The sequence below is a fragment of the Heterodontus francisci genome, chromosome 37, assembly GCF_036365525.1.
Source record: "Heterodontus francisci isolate sHetFra1 chromosome 37, sHetFra1.hap1, whole genome shotgun sequence".
In the NCBI taxonomy this organism is placed as follows: domain Eukaryota; kingdom Metazoa; phylum Chordata; class Chondrichthyes; order Heterodontiformes; family Heterodontidae; genus Heterodontus; species Heterodontus francisci.
The window spans coordinates 17,163,697-17,184,952 of record NC_090407.1 but is presented as its reverse complement, the minus strand read 5'-3'; the positions used below and the strand labels follow the sequence as shown (position 1 = coordinate 17,184,952).

At 42.9% G+C, this 21,256-nt stretch overlaps 1 protein-coding gene and 1 long non-coding RNA gene across 5 annotated transcripts in view; one reads left to right on the top strand and one right to left on the bottom strand.

Annotated features, from left to right (window-relative positions):
* The window catches only part of pank4 (pantothenate kinase 4 (inactive)), a 77,977-nt gene that overhangs the window by 27,670 nt on the left and 29,051 nt on the right, over window positions 1-21,256 (top strand). For 2 of the 3 annotated variants that reach the window (XM_068017176.1, XM_068017175.1), the window contains exons 6-12: window positions 865-1,018; window positions 4,842-5,023; window positions 5,224-5,305; window positions 6,103-6,203; window positions 10,980-11,135; window positions 14,136-14,248; window positions 16,628-16,715. In XM_068017176.1, coding sequence (XP_067873277.1) covers window positions 865-1,018; window positions 4,842-5,023; window positions 5,224-5,305; window positions 6,103-6,203; window positions 10,980-11,135; window positions 14,136-14,248; window positions 16,628-16,715 — 876 coding nt within the window. The remainder of the gene's footprint in view (window positions 1-864; window positions 1,019-4,841; window positions 5,024-5,223; window positions 5,306-6,102; window positions 6,204-10,979; window positions 11,136-14,135; window positions 14,249-16,627; window positions 16,716-21,256) is intronic. The other variant, XM_068017177.1, reaches the window with a different exon arrangement.
* Window positions 7,566-21,256, bottom strand: part of LOC137352092 (uncharacterized) — a 29,004-nt gene continuing 15,313 nt past the window's right edge. For both annotated transcript variants that reach the window (XR_010969637.1, XR_010969636.1), the window contains exon 3: window positions 7,566-7,736. This is a non-coding gene — a long non-coding RNA (uncharacterized lncRNA). The remainder of the gene's footprint in view (window positions 7,737-21,256) is intronic.

The window sequence follows — 21,256 nt, the reverse complement described above, 5'->3', positions numbered from 1 at the left end:
AGAATATTGTCGCCACCCCCAAACTCAGATCAACGAATTTGACTGATCTTGAACTGTGCCCCCCCTTTCTGCGACGGAGTCCTCATCATTGCTGCGTCATCAGTGGGTGATGTTAACAGTGAGGAAAGCACCCACACATAGTGAGGGATAAGCTGAGCACAATTCTGCCAAAACTATCCTTGCGAACCTCCTTGTATCTGGTTGTTGAGCACTAACAGAAGAGTTATTCGGTTGCTGGTTCCTATCATGGTCACTAAGTGGATGTATTTTGACTTAATATTACGGGATGAAATAAATCAAGCCATTTTAAACTTCGATGCAAACCCAGATAATGTTTAATTCCCAGTCTTTCCTGAGTTAATTGATCTTCGCTGTAGTGCAGAGTAAGGGTGCAATAATTAACCTCCGATTACTGGGTTAGTGAGAGCAGAATTGGTCATCGTTCCTGCTCTTGATTGTTGTTCATCCAACACAGTATGGACAGATGAGGGCAGGGTAAGGGTGATGACACTGCCTGTCTATGTAAAGACTGATGACTTGACTGAGGTGCAGTAGGACGACTGGCACTTATGGACCTATATTCCATCAAGGAGTCAATGAAGGAGGAGGATAAGAAAAAGGGTTTTTCATTTAACATGAACTGCAATTTGAAGTTCAGGATTTTCTTTCACTTTGCTTGGTTATTCCTAATTATGTGTAACAACCAAAGAGCAAAGGGATGTAAAATTAACGTTATTTTAGGATTCATGCCATTTTAAGTTAGGAAAGCTATCTCCTGTGTTCTGCGCTTTTCGACTCTTATGCCCCAAAGGCTGACTTGATTTTATTATGGTTTACATACAACTTTTATTTTTTTCCCTACAGCGATTTGATGAATTATTGCAGCTTGCAACAAAAGGGCAGCACACAAATGTTGACATGTTAGTTCGTGACATTTATGGTGGAGCGTATGAGTCCTTTGGGTTGACCGGGGATCTTATAGCCAGTAGCTTTGGAAAATCTGCGACTACTGATAAGGGTAAGTGCATTTTGGTGTGTAGCCACGTCTTCCCATACACCCCCTTTGGCTGAAGGCACTTTCTTGAATTAACTGTTGGGGAGAGGTGAATTGGGCTTTTACTTTTGGTACTTGGTTTTGAATCAAACCCAAATTTGTGGAATGAAAGTCTCTCTCTGTCCTATGTGAAGTAAGTTTGGATAATCTCAATCCAGTCCTCAGTATGCACAATTTCACAGCCTAAAACTGATGCCAAATCAATACTAATTTGTTCCTCTCACTCAGGAACAAAGTGGCTGGAGTGGGAAATGGAAATTGTCATAGAGTGGTCTTCTGAGGTTGGAGTTACAGTATGTGAAATTCCTGTCCTTGCTGATTTTAGCAAAATGGTGTATATAATTAAAAAGCAACATCTCTCCAATTTTATAAATATGTGTATTTATATAGCACTGTCATGTAAAAGCAACATCTTGGATGCTCAAGGAAAATGTGGCTGTTAGAAATTTCAGGTCTGCTTTAGATATTTTCTCAAACAACAGCGAGTGCCTCTTCCCCATGAGCAGTTAGAGTGATTTGTGTTCAGATAATTTGCCGTATTGCATAATATCCATTTACACAATAATGTAACCCTGGGAATGCAACCATGGAATTGTAATCTGATCTGGATGTTGGCCTTGCACACATGTCCTCATGTACACTTCTCCAGTCTTTCTTAAGGCAGAGTGAAACAATTTAGTGAGAAGGCCAGATTTTATTTTATTCTTGGGACGTCAGTGTCGCTGGCAAGGCCAGCATTTATTGCCCATCCCTCATTGTCCTTGAGAAGGTGGTGGTGAACCGCCTTCTTAAACAGCTGCTGTGCATATGGTGTAAGTACACCTACGTGCTCTTGGGAAGGGAGTTACAGGATTTTGACCCAGTGGCAGTGAAAGAACGGCGATATAGTTCCAAGTCAGAATAGTGAATGATTTGGAGGGGAACTTGCAGGTGGTGGTGTTCCCATGCATCTGCTGCTCTTGTCCTTCTTGGTAGTAGAGGTTGCGTGTTTGGAACATGCTGTCGAAGGAGTCTGATGAGTTTCTGCAGTACATCTTGTAAATGGTACATACTGCTGCCACTCTGCCTTGGAGAGTTGCTGCAGTGCCTCTGACTGACTTATTTACTGATTTGCCACTAGACTTGTGAATAAAACTGGCTGGCCCTCCTGTTCATTTTTGTGGTGTGTGTATATCAAAACATTTCCTGATATTCACAAAATGCATAAGTACTGCATTGACTCTGAGTTCGGTATAAGTCAGTTGACTCTCTTTGTCTCCGTTTGAAGTATATGGCTGCGAGGTTCCACATATTCGCTCACCTGGTTTTAATGCACATCTTCAATGCCTGCAGTCTTTTGCTGTTGCTTTTTTAAAAATCTGTGCAAATTCACTTTGTTATAAAACACAATATATAAACATAGCTCTCTCAAATTTAGTTTTAGTTTTAGTTTTAGAGATACAGCACTGAAACAGGCCCTTCGGCCCACCGAGTCTGTGCCGACCATCAACCACCCATTTTATACTAATCCTACACTAATCCCATATTCCTACCACATCCCCACCTGTCCCTATATTTCCCTACCACCTACCTATACTAGGGGCAATTTCTAATGGCCAATTAACCTATCAACCTGCAAGTCTTTGGCATGTGGGAGGAAACTGGAGCACCCGGAGGAAACCCACGCAGACACAGGGAGAACTTGCAAACTCCACACAGGCAGTACCCAGCATTGAACCCGGGTCGCTGGAGCTGTGAGGCTGCGGTGCTAACCACTGCGCCACTGTCTTAGCCATGGAGGGGGCAAACAAATTCCAAGTTATACCAGTGGATATCGAGCAGACAAAATGGGGGAAAAATTGGGAAGGAAGAGGAGGATCCTTACAATGCTTTTGAAGGCAGTGAGAGGACTTGCGTACCGTTTGATTTTTGGGCAAGTATTCCAGAAAGCAGTGACCTGGTGACTGATGAATCAGCCTCATCGAGAGAAGTGAATATTGGAATCAGGAGTGTGGGCTGTGAACAGGGAGTAGAATTAGCCAAGCCAGGAATTTCCCCACACATTGCTGGGTAATAGGAGCCTTAAACTGCTCCGAATCCAATGGTATAAAGCGTTGCTGCCACGTGTATTTCCTAGTAGCTGGATCAAGATAGGAGGAGAGCAAGATGCCTGAGGAGAGCCCTAAAGAAGGAGTTTAGAACAAAGTCTCTCAAATGGGATTAAAGTAAATTTTTCTAAAGGTAATGGGGCAAAAATAAAATGGCATTTTAAGAACTGGAGGTTTTATGTAGGTTTGCATTACAGTGCTATGAAGAAAATATCAACCCCATATTTTTAAAAAGCATGAAACTCATAAATGTTGCTGTTCAGAGAGACTTGGGTGTATTTGTACAAGGAACACAAATTTAGCATGCAGGTACAGCAAGCAATATGGAAGGAAAATGGCGTGTTGGCCTTTATTGCAGGGAGATTGGAGTACTAGAATAGGGCAGTCTTGCTACAGTTGTACAGGGCTTTGGCCACACCACACCTGGAACACTGCAGTTTTGGTCTTCATGTTTAAGGAAGGATATACTTCTATTGGAGATGGTAGAGTGAAGGTTCACTAGATTGGTTCTTGGGATGAGGGGCTTGTCCTATGATGAGAGGCTGAGTAAATTGGGCCTATACTCTGGAGTTTAGAAGAATGAAATGTGATCTCACTGAAACATACAAGATTTTGAAGGGGCTTGACAGGGTAGATATGAGAGGTTGTTTCACTGGCTGGGGAATCTAGAACACAGGTACACTCTCGGGATAAGGGGTTGATCATTTAGGACTGAAGTGAGGAGAAATTTCTTCACTCAAAGGGTTGTGAATCTTTGGAATTCTCTACCCCAGAGGGTTGTGGATGCTCCATCGTTGAATACATTTAAGGTTGAGATAGACAGCTTATTGGTCTGCCGGGGATTTGAGGGATATGAGGAGTGGGTAGCAAAGTGGAGCTGAGGCAGAAGATCAGCCATGAGCATACTGAATGCCAGAACAGGCTCGATGGGCCTTATGATTTACTTCTCCTATTTCTTATGTTCTTATAGGTGTATTCGTAGTGCAAAACCCAATTAACTGAGTAACAATGGTTAGTGTTATTGCTCTTGTATGGTCTTGCCCGGTGGAGCTACCCTAAGTCTGTATTGTAAGAAGCAATAGAATACAAAGGTGTACCTCAAGTCGAATCTTGCACAGAAGATGATTGATATACAAGTGATGATGGTAGCATCCAGAGCAAAAACTCTCGTTCAACCCGTGACATTTTTAGGTTTTAAGCTCTTAAAGGGAGATGTTAGTGTTGAGAATGGAATACCTCTCATTTCAGACATTCAGAGTCCATGTTGCCTGCTTCTATGTCCGGTGTAGCCTGGTTTCATGCAGAGTAAAGCTTCTTCAATCATTGAACAATGTCTAAGGCCCAGGCTCTACTGCACCAGCATACCATTCTCCGTTACCAGTCATCCCGTGACACCTTTCAGTCAAATCACTAATTTGATGTAGAATTGAGGAAAGCCAGATCTGTAGTGGCATGACTGAAATTAGTAGCTCCCTTTTTGGGAATTGCAGCTGTAGGTCTGTATCCCTTTGCTTCATAGTTGCAGTTAAATAAGACATTGGTTGAGATTCTGGCACTTTGCAAGATGTTAATAACGCCTACAACTGAACCACACCCTTCCCCCTCTGTTCTGTTCTTTTGTTTCCCCCCCCCCCCCCCCATCTCCATCCCCACAACCTCACAGAGCATTAAATGTGTCTTTTGTTTTTCTTTGTGTCCAGAGTTCACCAAAGAGGACATGGCAAAGAGTTTACTCCATATGATCAGCAATGACATTGGCCAGCTGGCCTGCCTGTATGCCAAGCTCCACAATCTCAGCAGAGTTTACTTTGGTGGTTTCTTTATCCGAGGCCACCCTGTTACCATGCACACCATTACCTATAGTATCAACTACTTCACAAAGGTAATGATTGCAAGGGGGCACTGGGTACATCTTGTCGTGAGGTTTCCGCTATAGGTACCTAAACTGTTTAACATTAACTATTCCCATGAATTAAGCTGGCCTAACCTCTTTATATTAAATCTATTTACATGAAGTTATTGTGGAGTGACAAATTTGTTGTTGACTGGTTTATCACTGGTTTCTTCTCGCTTGATTGTTAGGGTGAAGTTCAGGCACTCTTTTTGAGACATGAAGGGTACCTTGGTGCCATTGGGGCTTTTCTCAAGGGAGCAGAAGAGGACAGTAAGTACCTGTTTTCCCTTTCAGTTTTAGTAACAGCTGGTATGTTGTTCTCACCCTTGCATTGTGTTTTGGTCGTAAGAACCGAAATAGACCATTCAGCCCCTTGAGCCTGTTCTGCATTCAGTTAGATCATGGCTGATCTGTAGTTTAACTCCCCTTACCATCCTTGATTTTGTAACCCTTAATACCATTGCCTAACAAAAAAATCCTTCGATCTCGGTTTTGAAATTTTCAGTTGATCCCTGGCATCCAGAGCCTTTTGTGGGAGTGTGTTCCGGCTTTCCACTACCCTTTGTGTGAAGAAGTACTTCCTGGCATCAGCCCTGAACAGCCTGACTCTAATTTTAAGGCTATGCCCTCTTGTTCTGGAGACCTCCACCGGAGGAAATAGTTTCTCTCTATCTGCCCTCTCAACTCCTTAGTTCATCTTAAGCATCTCACTTACATCACTCCTTATACTTCTAAATTCAAGGGAATACAAGCCGAGTCTATTCAACATGTCCTTATAATTTAGAGCTGGTCAAATGCCCAATTACATTGGTCAGCTTTGCTCAGCTGGTAGTGCTCTTGCTTTGAGTCAAAAAGTCATCAACTCAAGCCATACACCAGGACCTTGAGCATGTAATTGGGGCTGATATTCCAGGGCAGTACTGAGAGGATCCTGGAGTGTGTATTAGTTCATGGGAAATCTATTTCAGTCCAGTGTGGTTTCTTCAAAGTTTTCTTCGTTCCCAGAAATATAAACTTCCTGCTGCTGAGTTGTACACTTTCTACCCCATAGTTTTTTTATTTTTCAGATCCTAATCAGTATAGCTGGGGAGAGAACTATGCTGGTAGTTCAGGTTTAATGAACAGCTCTCCTGATGTTCATCCAATGCAGCGAACACGAAGTGGAACGGTATGCATCTGTAATGAGAATCATGTATTCTTTGAACCATGTGAGTTATATAAAATGTGGTACCTTCAAAAGACTAGTTTATGGAGTGGGCTTTTACCAGTATGTCCTTCTCTTTAAGTAGTTGCCATTTAATTAGAGAGCAGTTGTTGGGGAAGCAGGGAGTTAAAGTGACATTTAACATTCTTGTCTATCACGACGAAACAAAATTTATGTTTCAAATTTTGCGTAATTTGTTCCAAATGATTTGCAAAAATGTCCTTGTTTATAATGTTTTCTGATGTAGTACATTTAATATGGTGAGCACTTTGGGTGTATTCACATTTGAAGTTCAGCACTGGACTTGTGTAGTGTAACTGCAGAGTGGAGGGTCAACTTGACACTGAAGAGATGCAGGAGGCTCTTTCCTCCAGGGAGCCTCACTCCACTTAACTCTGGTTGGTATCACATTGGGCCATGACTCTTGATTCAGGCTAATTTTACACCACAGTAGTGGGGAATACACTTAGAGTGCAAATGTGCCTTGGAGCTACAACAAAATTGACATGAATGTGAGTTCATTCACACACAGGCTGTTACAGTAGTTTGACTTGTTCTGAAGAATTCCCAAGGATGTATTTTTTTCCCCCTCATCACGCCATGAAGGGATACGGAAAAACCTTTTGTTTTAAATCAACAGGTGCCTCTCCAATGCCCCCCAGACATTGTGACATGTTTTGCACGTTCCAGAAGATTTCCAAAAGGTCCTTTTATATAATGGTTTTTGAAACTGCATGTTAACTCTTCAATGTAAGTGCATATAGAGCATTTGAAACTCAGACATTACTCTGTACAAAGGTTTTTTCCAGTGCCTTTCTTGTACCTGTGAAATAATGAGTAAGTCAGGTCACTAGTTATTGCTGAGATCTGCATAGATACAGGTGTTCCTACCTCTTCTGCCACATCTTGTGTGAAACCATGCTACTTTTTCATCAAATCGTTTATCACAGGATGTGGCACCAAGTCACATGCCCTAGATGTGAGGTTTTTTTTCCTGACTGAATATTCTTCAGGTTTAAGTTTTGTTAGGTCATTGCCTACCTATACGTCAGTAGAATGTTATTTGTTCAGTTAAAGTAACAAACTTTCTTCATCAGAACCAGTGGGTTGAATTTAGAGTGATGATAAAAAACCTTTTTAAGGTTTGAAGTAATTTTTAAAAAGCATACATTATCCTCTTCCCTCAAATGGATGCTTCAGGTCTTGGGCATATGGTTTGAGATACCAGAATTTTTGGGAGGGTTAGGGGTGAGAGGAAAAGAAGGAAGAATACTGCAAGCATTTCCTTTCAGCTGGTGAGATTTTGCTTGCAGGGAGTTGTGGGGTGACTCATTTATTTTCCTTTTGTTTTGCACATTTATGTTCTAACCTGCATCTTTCATTCCTTTCTGGTCTCTTCCACATTCTGTTAAACCTTCTACAGTTTTCAGTAAGTGATCCTCTTCATTTTTTACCCCCTTTGCTTTGTTGCATTAACTCTCCTGTGTAATTCGCATACTGTTGAAAGAAGGAACAGAAAGTAATAATTGAGAATTGTCCTGGACAGTGGCATTGAGGGTAAGCAGGTTGAACTGCCATACCCTTCAATTGCTGTCCTTTACTCAGTACAGTATAGGTTGGAGTACATTTGATTGCAGTTGCTGCTACTGTTTAAGTACTCTGGGGAGAGAATGGGGGGCAATTGCTGGAAGGTTTACTCCTGATAGGGATATCTGCGCTCAGAATGCTGTGTCGATGCTGCAGTTTGAATTGCTCTAACAGGCAGGCTGGCTTTTACCCCCTTGAATGTCTATCAGTCTTTCCAAAATTGCCAATTGTAAGTGTACTGAAACCACCTGTAAACAAAGAGTAAGATTGAATGCAGTATTTTGGATGCCTTGGTAAGGAGCAAGGAATGGAAAGACTTATGACCCTTACACTGTGCTGTTAGGTTTTCAATGCCCCCCCTTCCAAATGTTCATTGGTAGACACACAAAATGTAATTTTAAGTAGATGCTTTAAAAAAAAATGATTTTAAGTGGGCAGTTAATGGGGTCACCCATGCTGGCCCATGTTTATAGCTTCAATTTTGTGATCAAGTCATGGAATAATAGACTGATACAGCACAGAAGGAGCCATTCAGCCCATTGTGTCTGTGCCGACTCTTTGAAAGAACTGTCCAACTAGTTCCACTCCCTTGCTCTTTCTCCATTGTCCAGTAAATGTTTCTTTTTCAAGTATTTATTCAATTCCCCTTTGAAAGTTATTAATGAATCTGCTTCCACTGGTCTTTCAGAACATACATTCCAGATCATAACTTGCTGTGTAAATTTTCTTTCCTCGTATTGCCCCTGAATTTTCTTTCCTCTGGTTGCCAACCCTTTTGCTACCGGAGCAGTTTCTCCCTATATTCTCCATCAGAATTCTTATGATTTTGAATACCTCTCTCAAATCTCCCCTTAATCTTCTCTGCTCTAAGGAGGGAATAACCCTGGGTTATCTTGTCTCTTCATGTGACTGAAGTCTTTCATCCTTGTGCCATTCCAGTAAATCTCCTCTGCATCTGCTCCAAGGCCTTAGCATCCTTCCTAAAGTAAGGTGCCAAGAATTGGCCACAGTACGCCGTTTGGGTCCTAATCAAGATTTTATAAAGGTTTAATATAACTCCATTGCTTTTGTACTCTATGCCTCTTTAAAAAGCCAAGGATCCTGTGTGCCTTTTTAGTAACCTTCTGAACTTGTTCTGTCACCTTCAAAGATTTGTGTATGTACACCCCAGCCCGTCCATTCCTGCACCCTCATTAAAATTGTACCATCCACTTTATATTGTTTCCACTTCTGTGCATTAAATTTCATCTGCCATGTGTCTGCCCATTTCACCAATTTGTCCACGTCCTTCTGAAGCCTTTTACTATCCTCACTGTTTACAACATGTCTGAAGATTGTGTCATCTGCAAACTTTGAAATTATGTCATGTGTGTCCAATTCCAGGTCATTAACATATGTCAAAAAGAGCAGTGGTCCTAAGAATGACCCCTGGGGGGCACCACTGCACATTTCCCTCTCGCCTGTCAAACAGCTCTTCATGTCTACTTTGTTTTCTGTCCTTTAGCCAATTTTACATGCACGCAGCCATTGTTCCTTTAATGTCATGGGCTTCAATTTTGCCAGCAAGTCTGTTATATGGTGCATTATCAAATGCCTTTTGAAAGTCCAAGGGACACTTCAACCGTACTATCCGCAGCCACCCTTTCTGTTATTTCATCAAAGAATTCAGTCAAGTTAGACAAACATAATTTTCCTTTAACAAATCCGAGCTGGCTTTCATTTATTATTGCTTATTTTGCCAAGTGACAATTAATTTTGTCCCAGATTAATGTTGCAAAAGTTTCCCCACCACCAACGTTAGGCTGATTGGCCTGCAATGGCCAGGTTTATCCCTCCTTTTTTGAACAGGGGTGTTTCTTTTACACTCCTTTGGCACAACCCCCATATCCAAGGATGTTTGGAACATTGTAGTCAGAGCCTCCGTAATTTCCACCTTTACTCAGCAACCTGGGATGCATCCCATCCGGACCAGGTGACTTTTTGGCTGGAATTTTACGGCTCCCAAACGAGCGGGCTGGTGGTGTAAAATTGAGTGGGAGGCGGGGGGGCATTGCTGACCCCCTTCCATCTCCGCTGCAATGTAATGTGGGGCGGCGGTGGTGAGAAACGGCCTGCCCACCCCAGGCCAATCAAGGCCCTTAAGTGGCCAATTAACTGGCACTTTAAGGGCCTCCTGCTGCCATTGTGGGTATTTTACCCTTGGCAGCTGGACGGCAAAAGCTTCAAGAACCTCACTTGGTAAAATCAGGTGGCCTTTTTGCTGGCTGGGGTGGGGCCTCCTGATCGGGCTCCCTGTGCCCCACGGATGGCTGTCCCCGGAGCCCCAATCACCTGCAATGCACAATGCTCCCCCGGCCCCCCTTGCCTTACTGGGGCCTGGCCGATTGTCCCTGGCAAGGCCCTAAAAACTTGCCTGTCTTCCGGGCCGTCGTTTACCTTGCTTGCGATGACTGGGTGCAGTCCCAGCAGTGGCGACCCCTCCTGTTGGCGCTGTTGGGTCTAAAAGCTGCCAGCCTGCTGGTTGGCCGGCACCTCGGTTAGGCGGGACTTCCCACCTCAAGGAGGTGGAAGGCCCGCCCAAGACCAATTAAAGGCCAAGGGAGTGAAAAATCCCAGCCTGGCTCCCTAGGCCCGGCGGAGGCGGGCTCACCACCAACTTATCGGCTAATGGGTGGGACCTCCCGTCCAACGAAAAATTCTGGCCTTTCACTTGACTGTGACCAACCTTTTAATTCTTTATCTATTTTATCCAATCCAATTTCCCTACTACGTCCTCCTTTACTGTAATATTGGCAGCATCCCCTATTATGAAAGCAGATATGACCTTTGTCCTGCTTTTTGTGCCTATGACGCTTCTAAAGCCTTGCATATGTTTAGAGGCAGATTCTAGCACACTAGTGCAAGGAGAAAACGGAAGAAGCTTTAACTGTTGCCTGGATAAACACCAGCAGCCAACTAGACCTTGTGTGTGTGTGTGTGTGTGTGTGTGTGTGCGCGCGCGCCTGCATTGAGTTTTTTTGTTGCATTTTTGTCAACTCCTCCCCCATCCGACCAATATTTTCACATTTTCGAGATGCTGCAAAAGGTGCTTAATGCGAAATTAAAAGGAAGAGTTGCTTCATGCAATAAATTGAAGGTTTGATTCATTGGTAGTTTGACATGCTGGAGATGGACCGACTGGAACGGCAGCTGGTGAACCTTCCCCTCCTCCTCGATCCGTCATCATACGTCCCAGATACGGTTGACCTCACTGAAGACGCCATGGCAAGGGAGTATTGGCTGAGCTGCTTCGAGGATGCTTTAGATGGTGTAAGTTTTACATTAGTAGAATTACATAGACTTTACAGCACTGAGGCAGGCCATTTGATCCAGCTGGTCTATGCTGGTGCTTATGCTGCACACGAGCCTCCTGACACTCCCGGTCATCTAACCCTAACAGCATATTCTTCTATTCCTTTCTCCTCATGTGCTCCCCCTTAAATGCATCTGCGCTATTTGCCTCAACTTTCAGGGGCAACTGCTACTTATCTCTTTAGGAGCAAGCTGAAAATGTTGATCTCCGGGTTTTACAATTCCCCCTGCCCCCCCCCTTTTTTTTTTTTTAACCCTTCTCCCCTCTTTTGCTGAGGGTGTCCTTCCTGTCAGGGTTCAGTTTCACAGGCACTGACAGTTGCCCATTGCCTTGTCTAAGCAGGCATTCAGCATTTGCCAGTCTGGAAAATGAGTGTTGGGCTGCTTTGTCACAGAGGGCATCACAGTGAAGTTTTATCCAAAACTCTGTTGAGATCTACACACTGCACTTCCAGGAAGATTTGCTGGCTAACGATCAGAGATGGAAATCCTGACTTTTTTTTTCTCCTCTTCCTCAGCCCAACTAAGCTAAAGGTCTAGATCTCGAGTAACTTCACCAGCTGAGATTAAATCAGGAATTGAACATAGCAGTGCCTGTATAGGTTGGTATCACATCTTGTGGTGCATGTACCCACTAAGCCACTGAAATTAAATATAAAGTTTTTAAAGACAATAATCAGTGAATCGGGATATTGTTGCTGTTCCAGTGTTAGTCAAGGCCTGGTGGGTAGGACTCTCACCTAGTCAGTAGGTTATGGGTTCAAGTCCCACTCCAGCAACTTGAGCACATAATCCAGGCTGACACTTCAGTGCAGTACTGAGTCTGTGCTGCACTGTCAGAGTAGCTGTCTTTCGGATGAGGTTTTAAACCCAAGGCGCCTCAGGTGGATGTAAAAGATCCCATGACACTATTATGAAAAAGAGCAGGGTAGTTCTCCCCAGTGTCTTGGCCAATACTTGTCCCTCAACCAACACCTAAAAAGTAGATTATCTGGTCATTTATTTAATTGTTATTTGTGGGAGCTTGCTGTGTCAAATTAGCTGCCACATTTCCTACATTGCAACAGTGACTATGCTTCAAAAGTACTTCATTGGCTATAAAGCACTTTGGGATGTCCTGCGGTCATGAAAGGTAGTATAGGAATATAGCAGGAGGAGGCCATTCAGCCCATCGAGTCTGCTCCACCATTCAGTATGATCATGGCTGATCATCCACTTCAGTGCCTTTTTCCCACACTGTCCCCATATTCCTTTGTCATTGGTATTTAGAAACCTGTCAATCTCTGCTTTAAAAATACTCAACGACTGAGCCTCCACAGCCCTCTGGGGTAGAGAATTCCAAAGATTCACGACCCTCTGAGTTAAGACATTTCTCCTCATCTCTGTCCTAAGTGGCTTTCCCCTTATTTTAAAATTGCGTCTACTGGTTTAGACTCCCCAACCAAGGGAAACATCTTGCCTGCATCTACCCTGTTTATCTCTAAGTATTTTGTAGGTTTCAATGAGATCACCTCATACCTCAATACTCTAGAGAATACAGGCCCAGTTTCCCCAGTCTCTCTTAATAGGACAGCCCCACCATCCTGGGAACAAGTCTGGTGAACCTTCGTTGCACTCCCTCTATGGCAATAATATCCTTCCTAAGATATGGGGACCAAAACTGCACACCGTCCTCCAGGTGCGATCTAACCAAGGTTCTATACAATTGAAACAAGACTTCACTACTCCTGTACTCAAATCCTCTTGTGATAAAGGCTAACATACCATTAGTCTTAATTGCTTGAAGCACCTGCATGCTAACTTTCAGTGACTTATTGAGGAGGACACCCAGGTCCCTTTGTATATCCACACTTTTATTACATAGAATGTCTTTTTTAGTTTTTTTTTAACATGAACAGAAAATGCTGAAAACACTCAGCAACTGAGCTCTGATGAAGGGTAATGTTTGAAAGGGCAATGTATTTTTCCTTTCTTTGCAAATACTACCTGACTTGCTAAATGTTTTTAACATTTTCTGTTTGGATTCAGATATCCTGCATGTGAGGTGCTTTGTTTTGTGTTTCATGTTGATTTTATATTGGTGAAATTGGCACCTTATAGTCTTGCCATCACTAGAGGGCAGGTGATGTCATCGTAGCCTTCTGTCAACACCAATGTTCAAACTGCTGCTGGGTGATTCGAGGGCAGAGACCCACATCCTACCACTGTGTAGCACCACACTCAATACCAGATTCATGGCAATACATTCTTGTATGAATCATAGTACAATTGTTTTTTTCATACTTTCTGTCACTTTGTTTTCAAAGATAAATTATTGCTGAGTAAGCCACTAAACTTTTACGAAAGTGATAATTATGAAGGAGTTCCAGATAAACAAAACTTTAATGCACATGGCGGCTGGCTGCCTAGCAACACATTACTTTGACCTAGCACTTTTAATGTTGTAAAACGTACCAAGGTACTTCACAACAGCATAATCATGAGAAAAATTGAAACTGAACTATTACACTGGGTTACTAAACATTTGGTCAAAGAGATAGCTTTTAAGCAGTTTCTTAAAGGTGGAGAGAGAGGCGGTCAGGATTAGAGATGGAATTCCAGAGCGAAAGGCACGACAGTCAGCCAGCTCCAATGACTGGAAATAAAATGTATAGAACTGTTGAAAGAAATGCCCACCCTCAACCAGCACTAGAAAATGATATTACCTGCTCATTCATGTCATTCACCGTGTTCCAGTTGGCTACCATGATGGCCTACTTAAGTGTCTGCACATCAAAAATAATTACTTGGTTGTGAAACTCTTTGGGATGTTCTGAGGGTATGATGAGGCACAATGTAAATGTGAGTTCTTTCTTTGCAACTCTTCCTGTCTCAATATATTGTACTACGAAACCTCAAAAAGATCAGCTAAAAGAGGCTGTTCCAAAATGAAGCTGTGTTTTGTTTGTTCTGTTTCAGGTAGTAAAGCGGGCTGTGGCTAGCCAACCACAGTCGCTGGATGCTGCAGAGCGAGCAGAGAAATTCCGGCAGAAATACAGGCACAAACTTCATACACTGAGGCACCAGCCATTGTGAGTTTTGACCAAGTCCAGTGTTTTAAGTGGATCCAAAGTAGTCGTAGATTGATATAAAAGCACACAATTCCCTGGTGTTACTCGTCTTGAAAACATCATCACTTCCAGGCATTCCGAGTCTTACTGCTTTGTTGCCGTAATGCATGTAAATATTTGACTGATTGTTGCATCATGTTGGGATATACTTAAAGGTCAATATTGTGTTGAAAGTTGCTGCCACAAGGCGTGTTTGAGGTGATTAGCATAAACACATTTAAGGGGAAGCTAGATAAGTGATGGGGTTCGATGAAGTAAGCCGGGTGGAGGCTTGTGTGGAATATAAATGTCGGTATAGACCAGTTGGACCGATTGGCCTGTGCTGTAAATTTTATGTAATTCGATGAATTAATGCGGTAATCCTGCCATTCTGTAAATCATTGGTGTGACTGCACTTGGAATACTGTGTTGAACAGTACAGAAATGACATTGCAGCTACTGAGACGATACAGAATAGAGCAGCCAAAATGATTGAGGGAATGGAAGGGTTGGATAATGAGCAATTATGTAAATTGGACATTCTCTTACTGGAAAAGAGAAGGTTGAGAAGTTGATCTGATTGCTTTCATTAGCATTTCCCGAGCAGTAGCTTCAGAGGACGCAGCCTGTGCTCAAATGAGGTTAAATTCAAAACTTATCTGCGGAAACATTATTTCATGGAGTGAGTGGTAAATCTGTGGATCATACTCCGTAGGAAGACGGTAGAAACAGACACTGTTAATTCGTTCAAATGCAAATTAGATAGATTTCTTTCAGAAAATAATATTTTGCTATATAGTGTGTAAGTAATTTGAGACATGATGTGTGTGTAGTGTGCTTGGGAGAGGCAGGTAACCGTGGACCTGTGGGTCCCAAAGCGCTTTACTACTAGTCTGAGTCTGTTGTAGATTAATTAAGAGATCAATTGCTGCGATTGCTCAACAACTCCATTATCCTTGTATGATACAACATCAGGATGGTAGAAGGTGAACTCTTGTCTAGCAATTCCTATATTTCTATCATTAAGGGTCATAGCAAGTCTTGTGACCAATCAGGATTGCTGTTTCACAAAGTCAAAACACATTGCTGTCAAAGAGATGGAGAGATGCTTGAACAAAACCCTTCACCTGGGCAGAAAAGTGGCAGCTGGAATTTAACCCTGAAAAATGTGAGGTGATACACTTTGGAAGGAGTAATGTGACATGGAAGTATTCAATGAATGGCCTGACACTGGGAAGTTCCAAGGAACAAAGGGACTTTGGCGTGTTTGTCCATAGATCCCTGAAGGCAGAAGGGCAGGTTAATAGGGTGGTGAAAAAGGCATATGGGACACTTGCCTTTATCAATCGAGGCATAGATTACAAAAGCAGGGAGGTCATTTTGGAGTTATATAGAACTTTGGTAAGGCCACAGCTGGAGTACTGTGTGTAATTCTGGTCGCCACATTATAGGAAGGATGTGATTGCACTGGAGGGGGTGCAGAGGCGATTCACCAGGATGTTGCCTGGGATGGAACATTTAAGCTATGAAGAGAGGTTGGATAGGCTTGGGTTGTTTTCGCTGGAGCAGAGAAGACTGAGGGGTGACCTGATCAAGGTATACAAGATTATGAGGTGCATGGACAGGTTGGCTAGGGAGCAGCTGTTCCCCTTAGTTGAAGGGTCAGTTACTAGGGGGCACAAGTTTAAGGTGAAGGGCAGGAGGTTTAAGGGGGATTTGAGGAAGAACTTTTTACCCAGAGGGTGGTGATGGTCTGGAATGCACTGCCTGGGAGGGTGGTAGAGGCGGGTTGCCTCACATCCTTTAAAAAGTACCTGGATGAGCGCTTGGCACGTCATAACATTCAAGGCTATAGGCAAATGGGATTAGGTAGACAGGTCAGGTGTCTTTAATGCATCGGTGCAGACTTGATGGGCCGAAAGGCCTCTTCTGCACTGTATTATTCTGTGATTTCATAGTGTTGAATTATATTTAAACAAAAATGCATAATTTAATGAAAACCATCTTTTTTTGTGCATGCATTTTCTCCCCTCCTATGTTGAAGACGTGGACTCTTGCCAGGCCCTGCACTAGAAGCGGTGGGAGCCCTCCAGTGCTTCACTGGAGTGGCTGTTGATCGTGGAGGAGACTGAACAATGAATGTCAACCGACTATTCAACATGGAAGGCATCAGTGCCAAGCCTGGTCCTACTATTGCACACCCTTCACATTGTGCACCTTCCATTGGGGCTAATAACAGGGAGCAGTAACCTTCAGCTGCATTACAATGGTGTTTTTTTTTAAACATAGATTTAATTTCTGTACACCTTTGGCTATCCTGGTAAATCCTGAAAATGCTTTTTCACTTCCCTTTTCTCTCAGTGCATACGGATCCCTAACAGTCAGAAGCTTGTTGGACACGCGGGAGCACTGTCTGAATGAATTCAACTTTCCAGATCCTTACTCAAAAGTAGGCACTCCTGCTTTCCTTTACTTCTCCTAAAAAAAAAAATCAGTAATTTGCTTGCAGAAGAAAGCTTTGGCCGAATGTCTTTGACCCTTATGTTGCGTTGATTATGGGAAAACTAGGGTCTGTGATGTTGATACTGCACTTGACGAAAAAGCCCCTGAAATATTTCAAGGGTGTTGTGGTGATGAGCCTGCAGCCAGGAGGCACTGTTGAGAAAAATATTCTCTGATATGACTAAACTAAATTGGTGGGGTGGGCGCCAGCATGTAGAAGTAGAAAAGAGAAGTAGTACTGTTAGTTAGAAGCAGACTGAGAAGGACTACGAGGAATACAAAGACAGGTTTAGAATGCATCTATGTAAATGCACAAAGTGTGATGAATAAAGTTGGTGAGCTGCAAGCACAAATAGCAATAATGGAAACGTGGCTTAAAAATGGTGAGGCCTGGGCCCTTTAATGTTCAAGGGTACAAAGTGTTCAGAAAAGATAGGGAAGGAAAAAAGGGAGGTGGGGTAGCAGTACCGATTAGGGAAGACATTGTAATGCTGGAAAGGGAAGATGTACTTGAAGGGGCAAAGACAGAATCCATTTGGTTAGATGTGAGAAGTATAAAGGGTATGATCACGCTACTGGGGGTATTCTATAGACCTCCAAATAGTGAGCACGAGATAGAGGAGCAAATCTGCAGGGAAATCAGAGATGTGCAAGAACAAAGAGTGGTGATATTGGGAGACTTTAATTACCCAAATGTCAATTGGGATACTATTACAGTAAAGGGAAAGGAGGGGGAGGACCTTCTGAAATGTGTTCAGGAGCACTTCCTTGACCAGTATGTTCTCGGTCCAGCTGTAAAGGAGGCATTGGTGGATCTGATGTTGAGGAATGAGGTGGACCAAGTGTCTGTGGGGGAACACTTTGGTACGAGTGATCATTGTATCATAAGGTTTAGATTAGTAATGGAGGAGAGCAAGGAACAATCTAAAGTAGAACTTTTAAATTGGAAGGGGGCTAACTTCAATGGCACGAGAGGGGATCTAGCCAGGGTAAAGTGGAACCAAAGATTGACAGGAAAAACTAATGGAACAATGGGTGATCTTTAAGGAGGAAATGTTTCAGGTATAGTCTAAGAACATACCAGCAAGGACGAAAGATAAGGAAACCAAAGCCAGGGCTTCTTGGATGATGAGGGAAATAGAGAATATGATGAAACCAAAAAATTCTTCAAGTGAGAACGAGGCTAAATACAATAAGTTGAGAGGGGAAGTGAAGAGGAAAATAAGACTGTCAAAGAAAGAATATTAAAATAGAATGACAGTTAACATAAAAGGGAGCCCAAAAATCTTCTACCGGCATGTAAATAGTAAGCAGGTTGTAAGAGGTAGGCTGTGGCCTTTTAGGGACGAAGAGGGTAATATATGCTTAGAGGCGCAGGGCAAGGTTAGGATACTTGATGAGTACATTTTTTTTGGTGTTTACTAAGGAAGAGGATGCTGACAAAATATAGGTAGAAGCAGAGATGGTAGAGGTCATAGATGGGGTGAAAATTGATAGGAAGGATGTACTGGAAGGGCTGGTGCTAGAGTGGATATTTCGCCTGGTCTGGATCGCTTGCGTCCCAGGTTGCTAAAAGAAGTGGAAGTGAAGATAGCAGAAGGGCTTGCCGTAATCTTCCAATCTTCCCTAGATACAGGAGAGTGGCAAATGTGAAGCCATATTCAAGAAAGGGTATCAGGCCATTCCTAGTAACTAGGCCGGTGAGTTTATCATCAGTGCTGGGTAAGATTTTAGAAACCATAATCAGGGAAAAGATCAATAGGCACTTGGCGAGGTTCATGGAATCGGAAGATCAGTGTCAGCTTGATGAAAGAATTGGTTTAAGGACAGGAAGCAGCGTGTCATAGTAAATGCTTGTTTTTCTGATTGCAGGATGGATGACTGGTATTCCCCCAAGGTTCAGTGCTTTTTTTGATTATATATAAATTACTTTGATCATTCAAAATTTTCTGATGATACCAAACTTGAAGGTGTGGCAAACAGTGAGAATGATACCATTCGACTGCAACAGGATGAAGATAGGCTAGCAGAATTGGCAGACAAATTGGCAGATGGAATTTAATACAGAGAAGTGTGAGGTAATGCATTTTGGCAGAAGGGATAGGGAAAGGCAATATAAATTAAATGGCACAGTTCTAAAGAGTACAGGGACAAGAGTGACTTGGGGGTTAATGTGCATAGATCTTTGAAGGTGGCAGGACATATTGAGAGAGTAGTTAGCAAAGCATATGGGATCTTGGGCTTCGTAAATAGAGGTATTGAGTACAAAAGCAGAGAAGTTGTGCTGAACCTTGATGAAGCTTTGGTTAGGCCCCAACTAGAGTCTTGTATCCAGTTCTGGTTACCACACTTTAGGAAGGATCTGAGGATCCTTGAGAGAGTGCAGAGGAGATTTACCAGAGTGGTTCCAGGGATGAGGGATTTTAGCTGCAAGGTTAGGTTGGAGAGACTGGGATAAAAGCAAAGTACTGCAGATGCTGGAAGTCTGGAATAAAAACAGAAAGTGCTGGAAGTACTCAGCAGGTTCGGCAGCATTTGTGGAGATTGAAGGGAGATTTGATAGAGGTGCACAAGATTATGACAGGTTTAGATAAGGTAGACAAAGAAAAGCTTCTCCCAATAACTAATGATAAATGGACTAGGTGACACAGATTTAAGGTTTTGGGTAACAGATGCAGGGGGATGTGAGGAAGAACTTTTTTACGCAGCAAGTGGTAATGACCTGGAATTTGCAGCCTACAAGGGTGGTGATAGCGGAGATGATAAATGATTTCCAAAGGAAACTGGATGGGTATTTGAGGGAAATAAACTTATAGCGTGAGGGGATGGTGCAAGAGAATGGGACTGATTGGATTACTCTACAGAGAGCTGGCTTGAACTCGATGGACCGAATGGCAGTCTGCTGTGCTGTTATGACTCTATGACTGATGTCTCTCAGAATCGTTAGAAATTATTTTCAAATATTTTTTCACGCCAAGGGGAAGCTTAACACAAAACTGGCAGTGCAGGACATAGCAACAAGATTATAAAAATAATATGTGGAGAACAAATTAATAATTTACAGTCAAACGCAGTGGATGTGGGACGATTGCAAACACTATCAAAAGAAAAGACAAGACATGGTTCGAAATAAAATGATAGTGAAGGGGCAGAGGTGAGATCAAAAACCAAAAGAAAGGTTGATTCTTTTAATCTACTTAAGTTATGGTATAAACAGAATATGTGGGATCTGATTTCTCCTCCTTTACAATATTTGAATTTAAAATGGGTTCTTTTAAATAAATATAACACTCAGACTGAAAGTTGAACATTCACTCAACCAGTGTAATTGTCTCTAGAGTCTAAGCAGCTGCAGAATACTGGAGTAAAACAATTGTTTTAATTATAACCTTGTTTCCTCCTTTGGCAGTATGCACTTTTGCTTTGCTGTTTTCTTCGAAAATGTCTATTGAAAATTACCCAAAGGGAAAAGTTTTCAAATCAAAGGCGATGGCTTTGTATATTGCCGACAGGTTCCGGGAGACCAGCCCTTTATGTTCAGAGTCTATTAAAGCCACTGTGCCCGCCAATGAGTTGGAGGTGGGATTGGACTTGCAGCAGGACTCAAAGTAAACAGTCTATTTACTCAGCAGAGTCTATTAAAACAGCGCACTACAACAGTCTACAGAGTCTATTTAAAACTAGTTTCTGCAAACTGCAGCAAACAGAATTCATGACTGAAACTACGGCAGCGTCTCAATAAAAGCAGGGTGATTTCTGCAGCAAAATGCAGTGAGTGGAGGATCATCATCTTCTCCTTCTTTGGCCTCCTTGTCTTGAGTTACAATGGGTAAGTGGCTAGAGGTGGTCAGTGGTTTGTGGAGCAGCGCCTGGAGTAGCTATAAAGGTCAATATTAGAGTGACAGACTCTTCCGCAGGTGCTGCAGAAGAAATTGTTTGTCGGGGTTGTTACACAGTTGGCTCTCTCCTTGCGCTTCTGTCTTTTTTAAAGCGGAGACATGGCCGGCCGGTGGGTCTGATAACAGTGGCGAGCTCGCTGTACAATGCATCTTTGGGGATCCTGCCATCTTCCATGCGGCCCACATGGCCAAGCCATCTCAAGTGCCGCTGACTCAGTAGGGTGTATAAGCTGGGGATGTTGGCCGCCTCGAGAACTTCTGTGTTGGAGATACGGTCGTGCCACCTGATGCCAAGGATTCTCCGGAGGCAGCGAAGATGGAATGAATTGAGATGTCGCTCTTGGCTGACATAAGTTGACCAGGCCTTGCTGCCATAGAGCAAGGTGCTGAGGACACAGGCTTGATACACTCGGACTTTTGTGTTCCGTGTTAGTGCGCCATTTTCCCACACTCTCTTGGCCAGTCTGGACATAGCAGTGGAAGCCTTTCCCATGTGCTTGTTGATTTCTGCATCGAGAGACAGGTTATTGGTGATAGTTGAGCCAAGGTCGGTGAACTCTTGAACCACTTCCAGAGCGTGGTTGCCGAT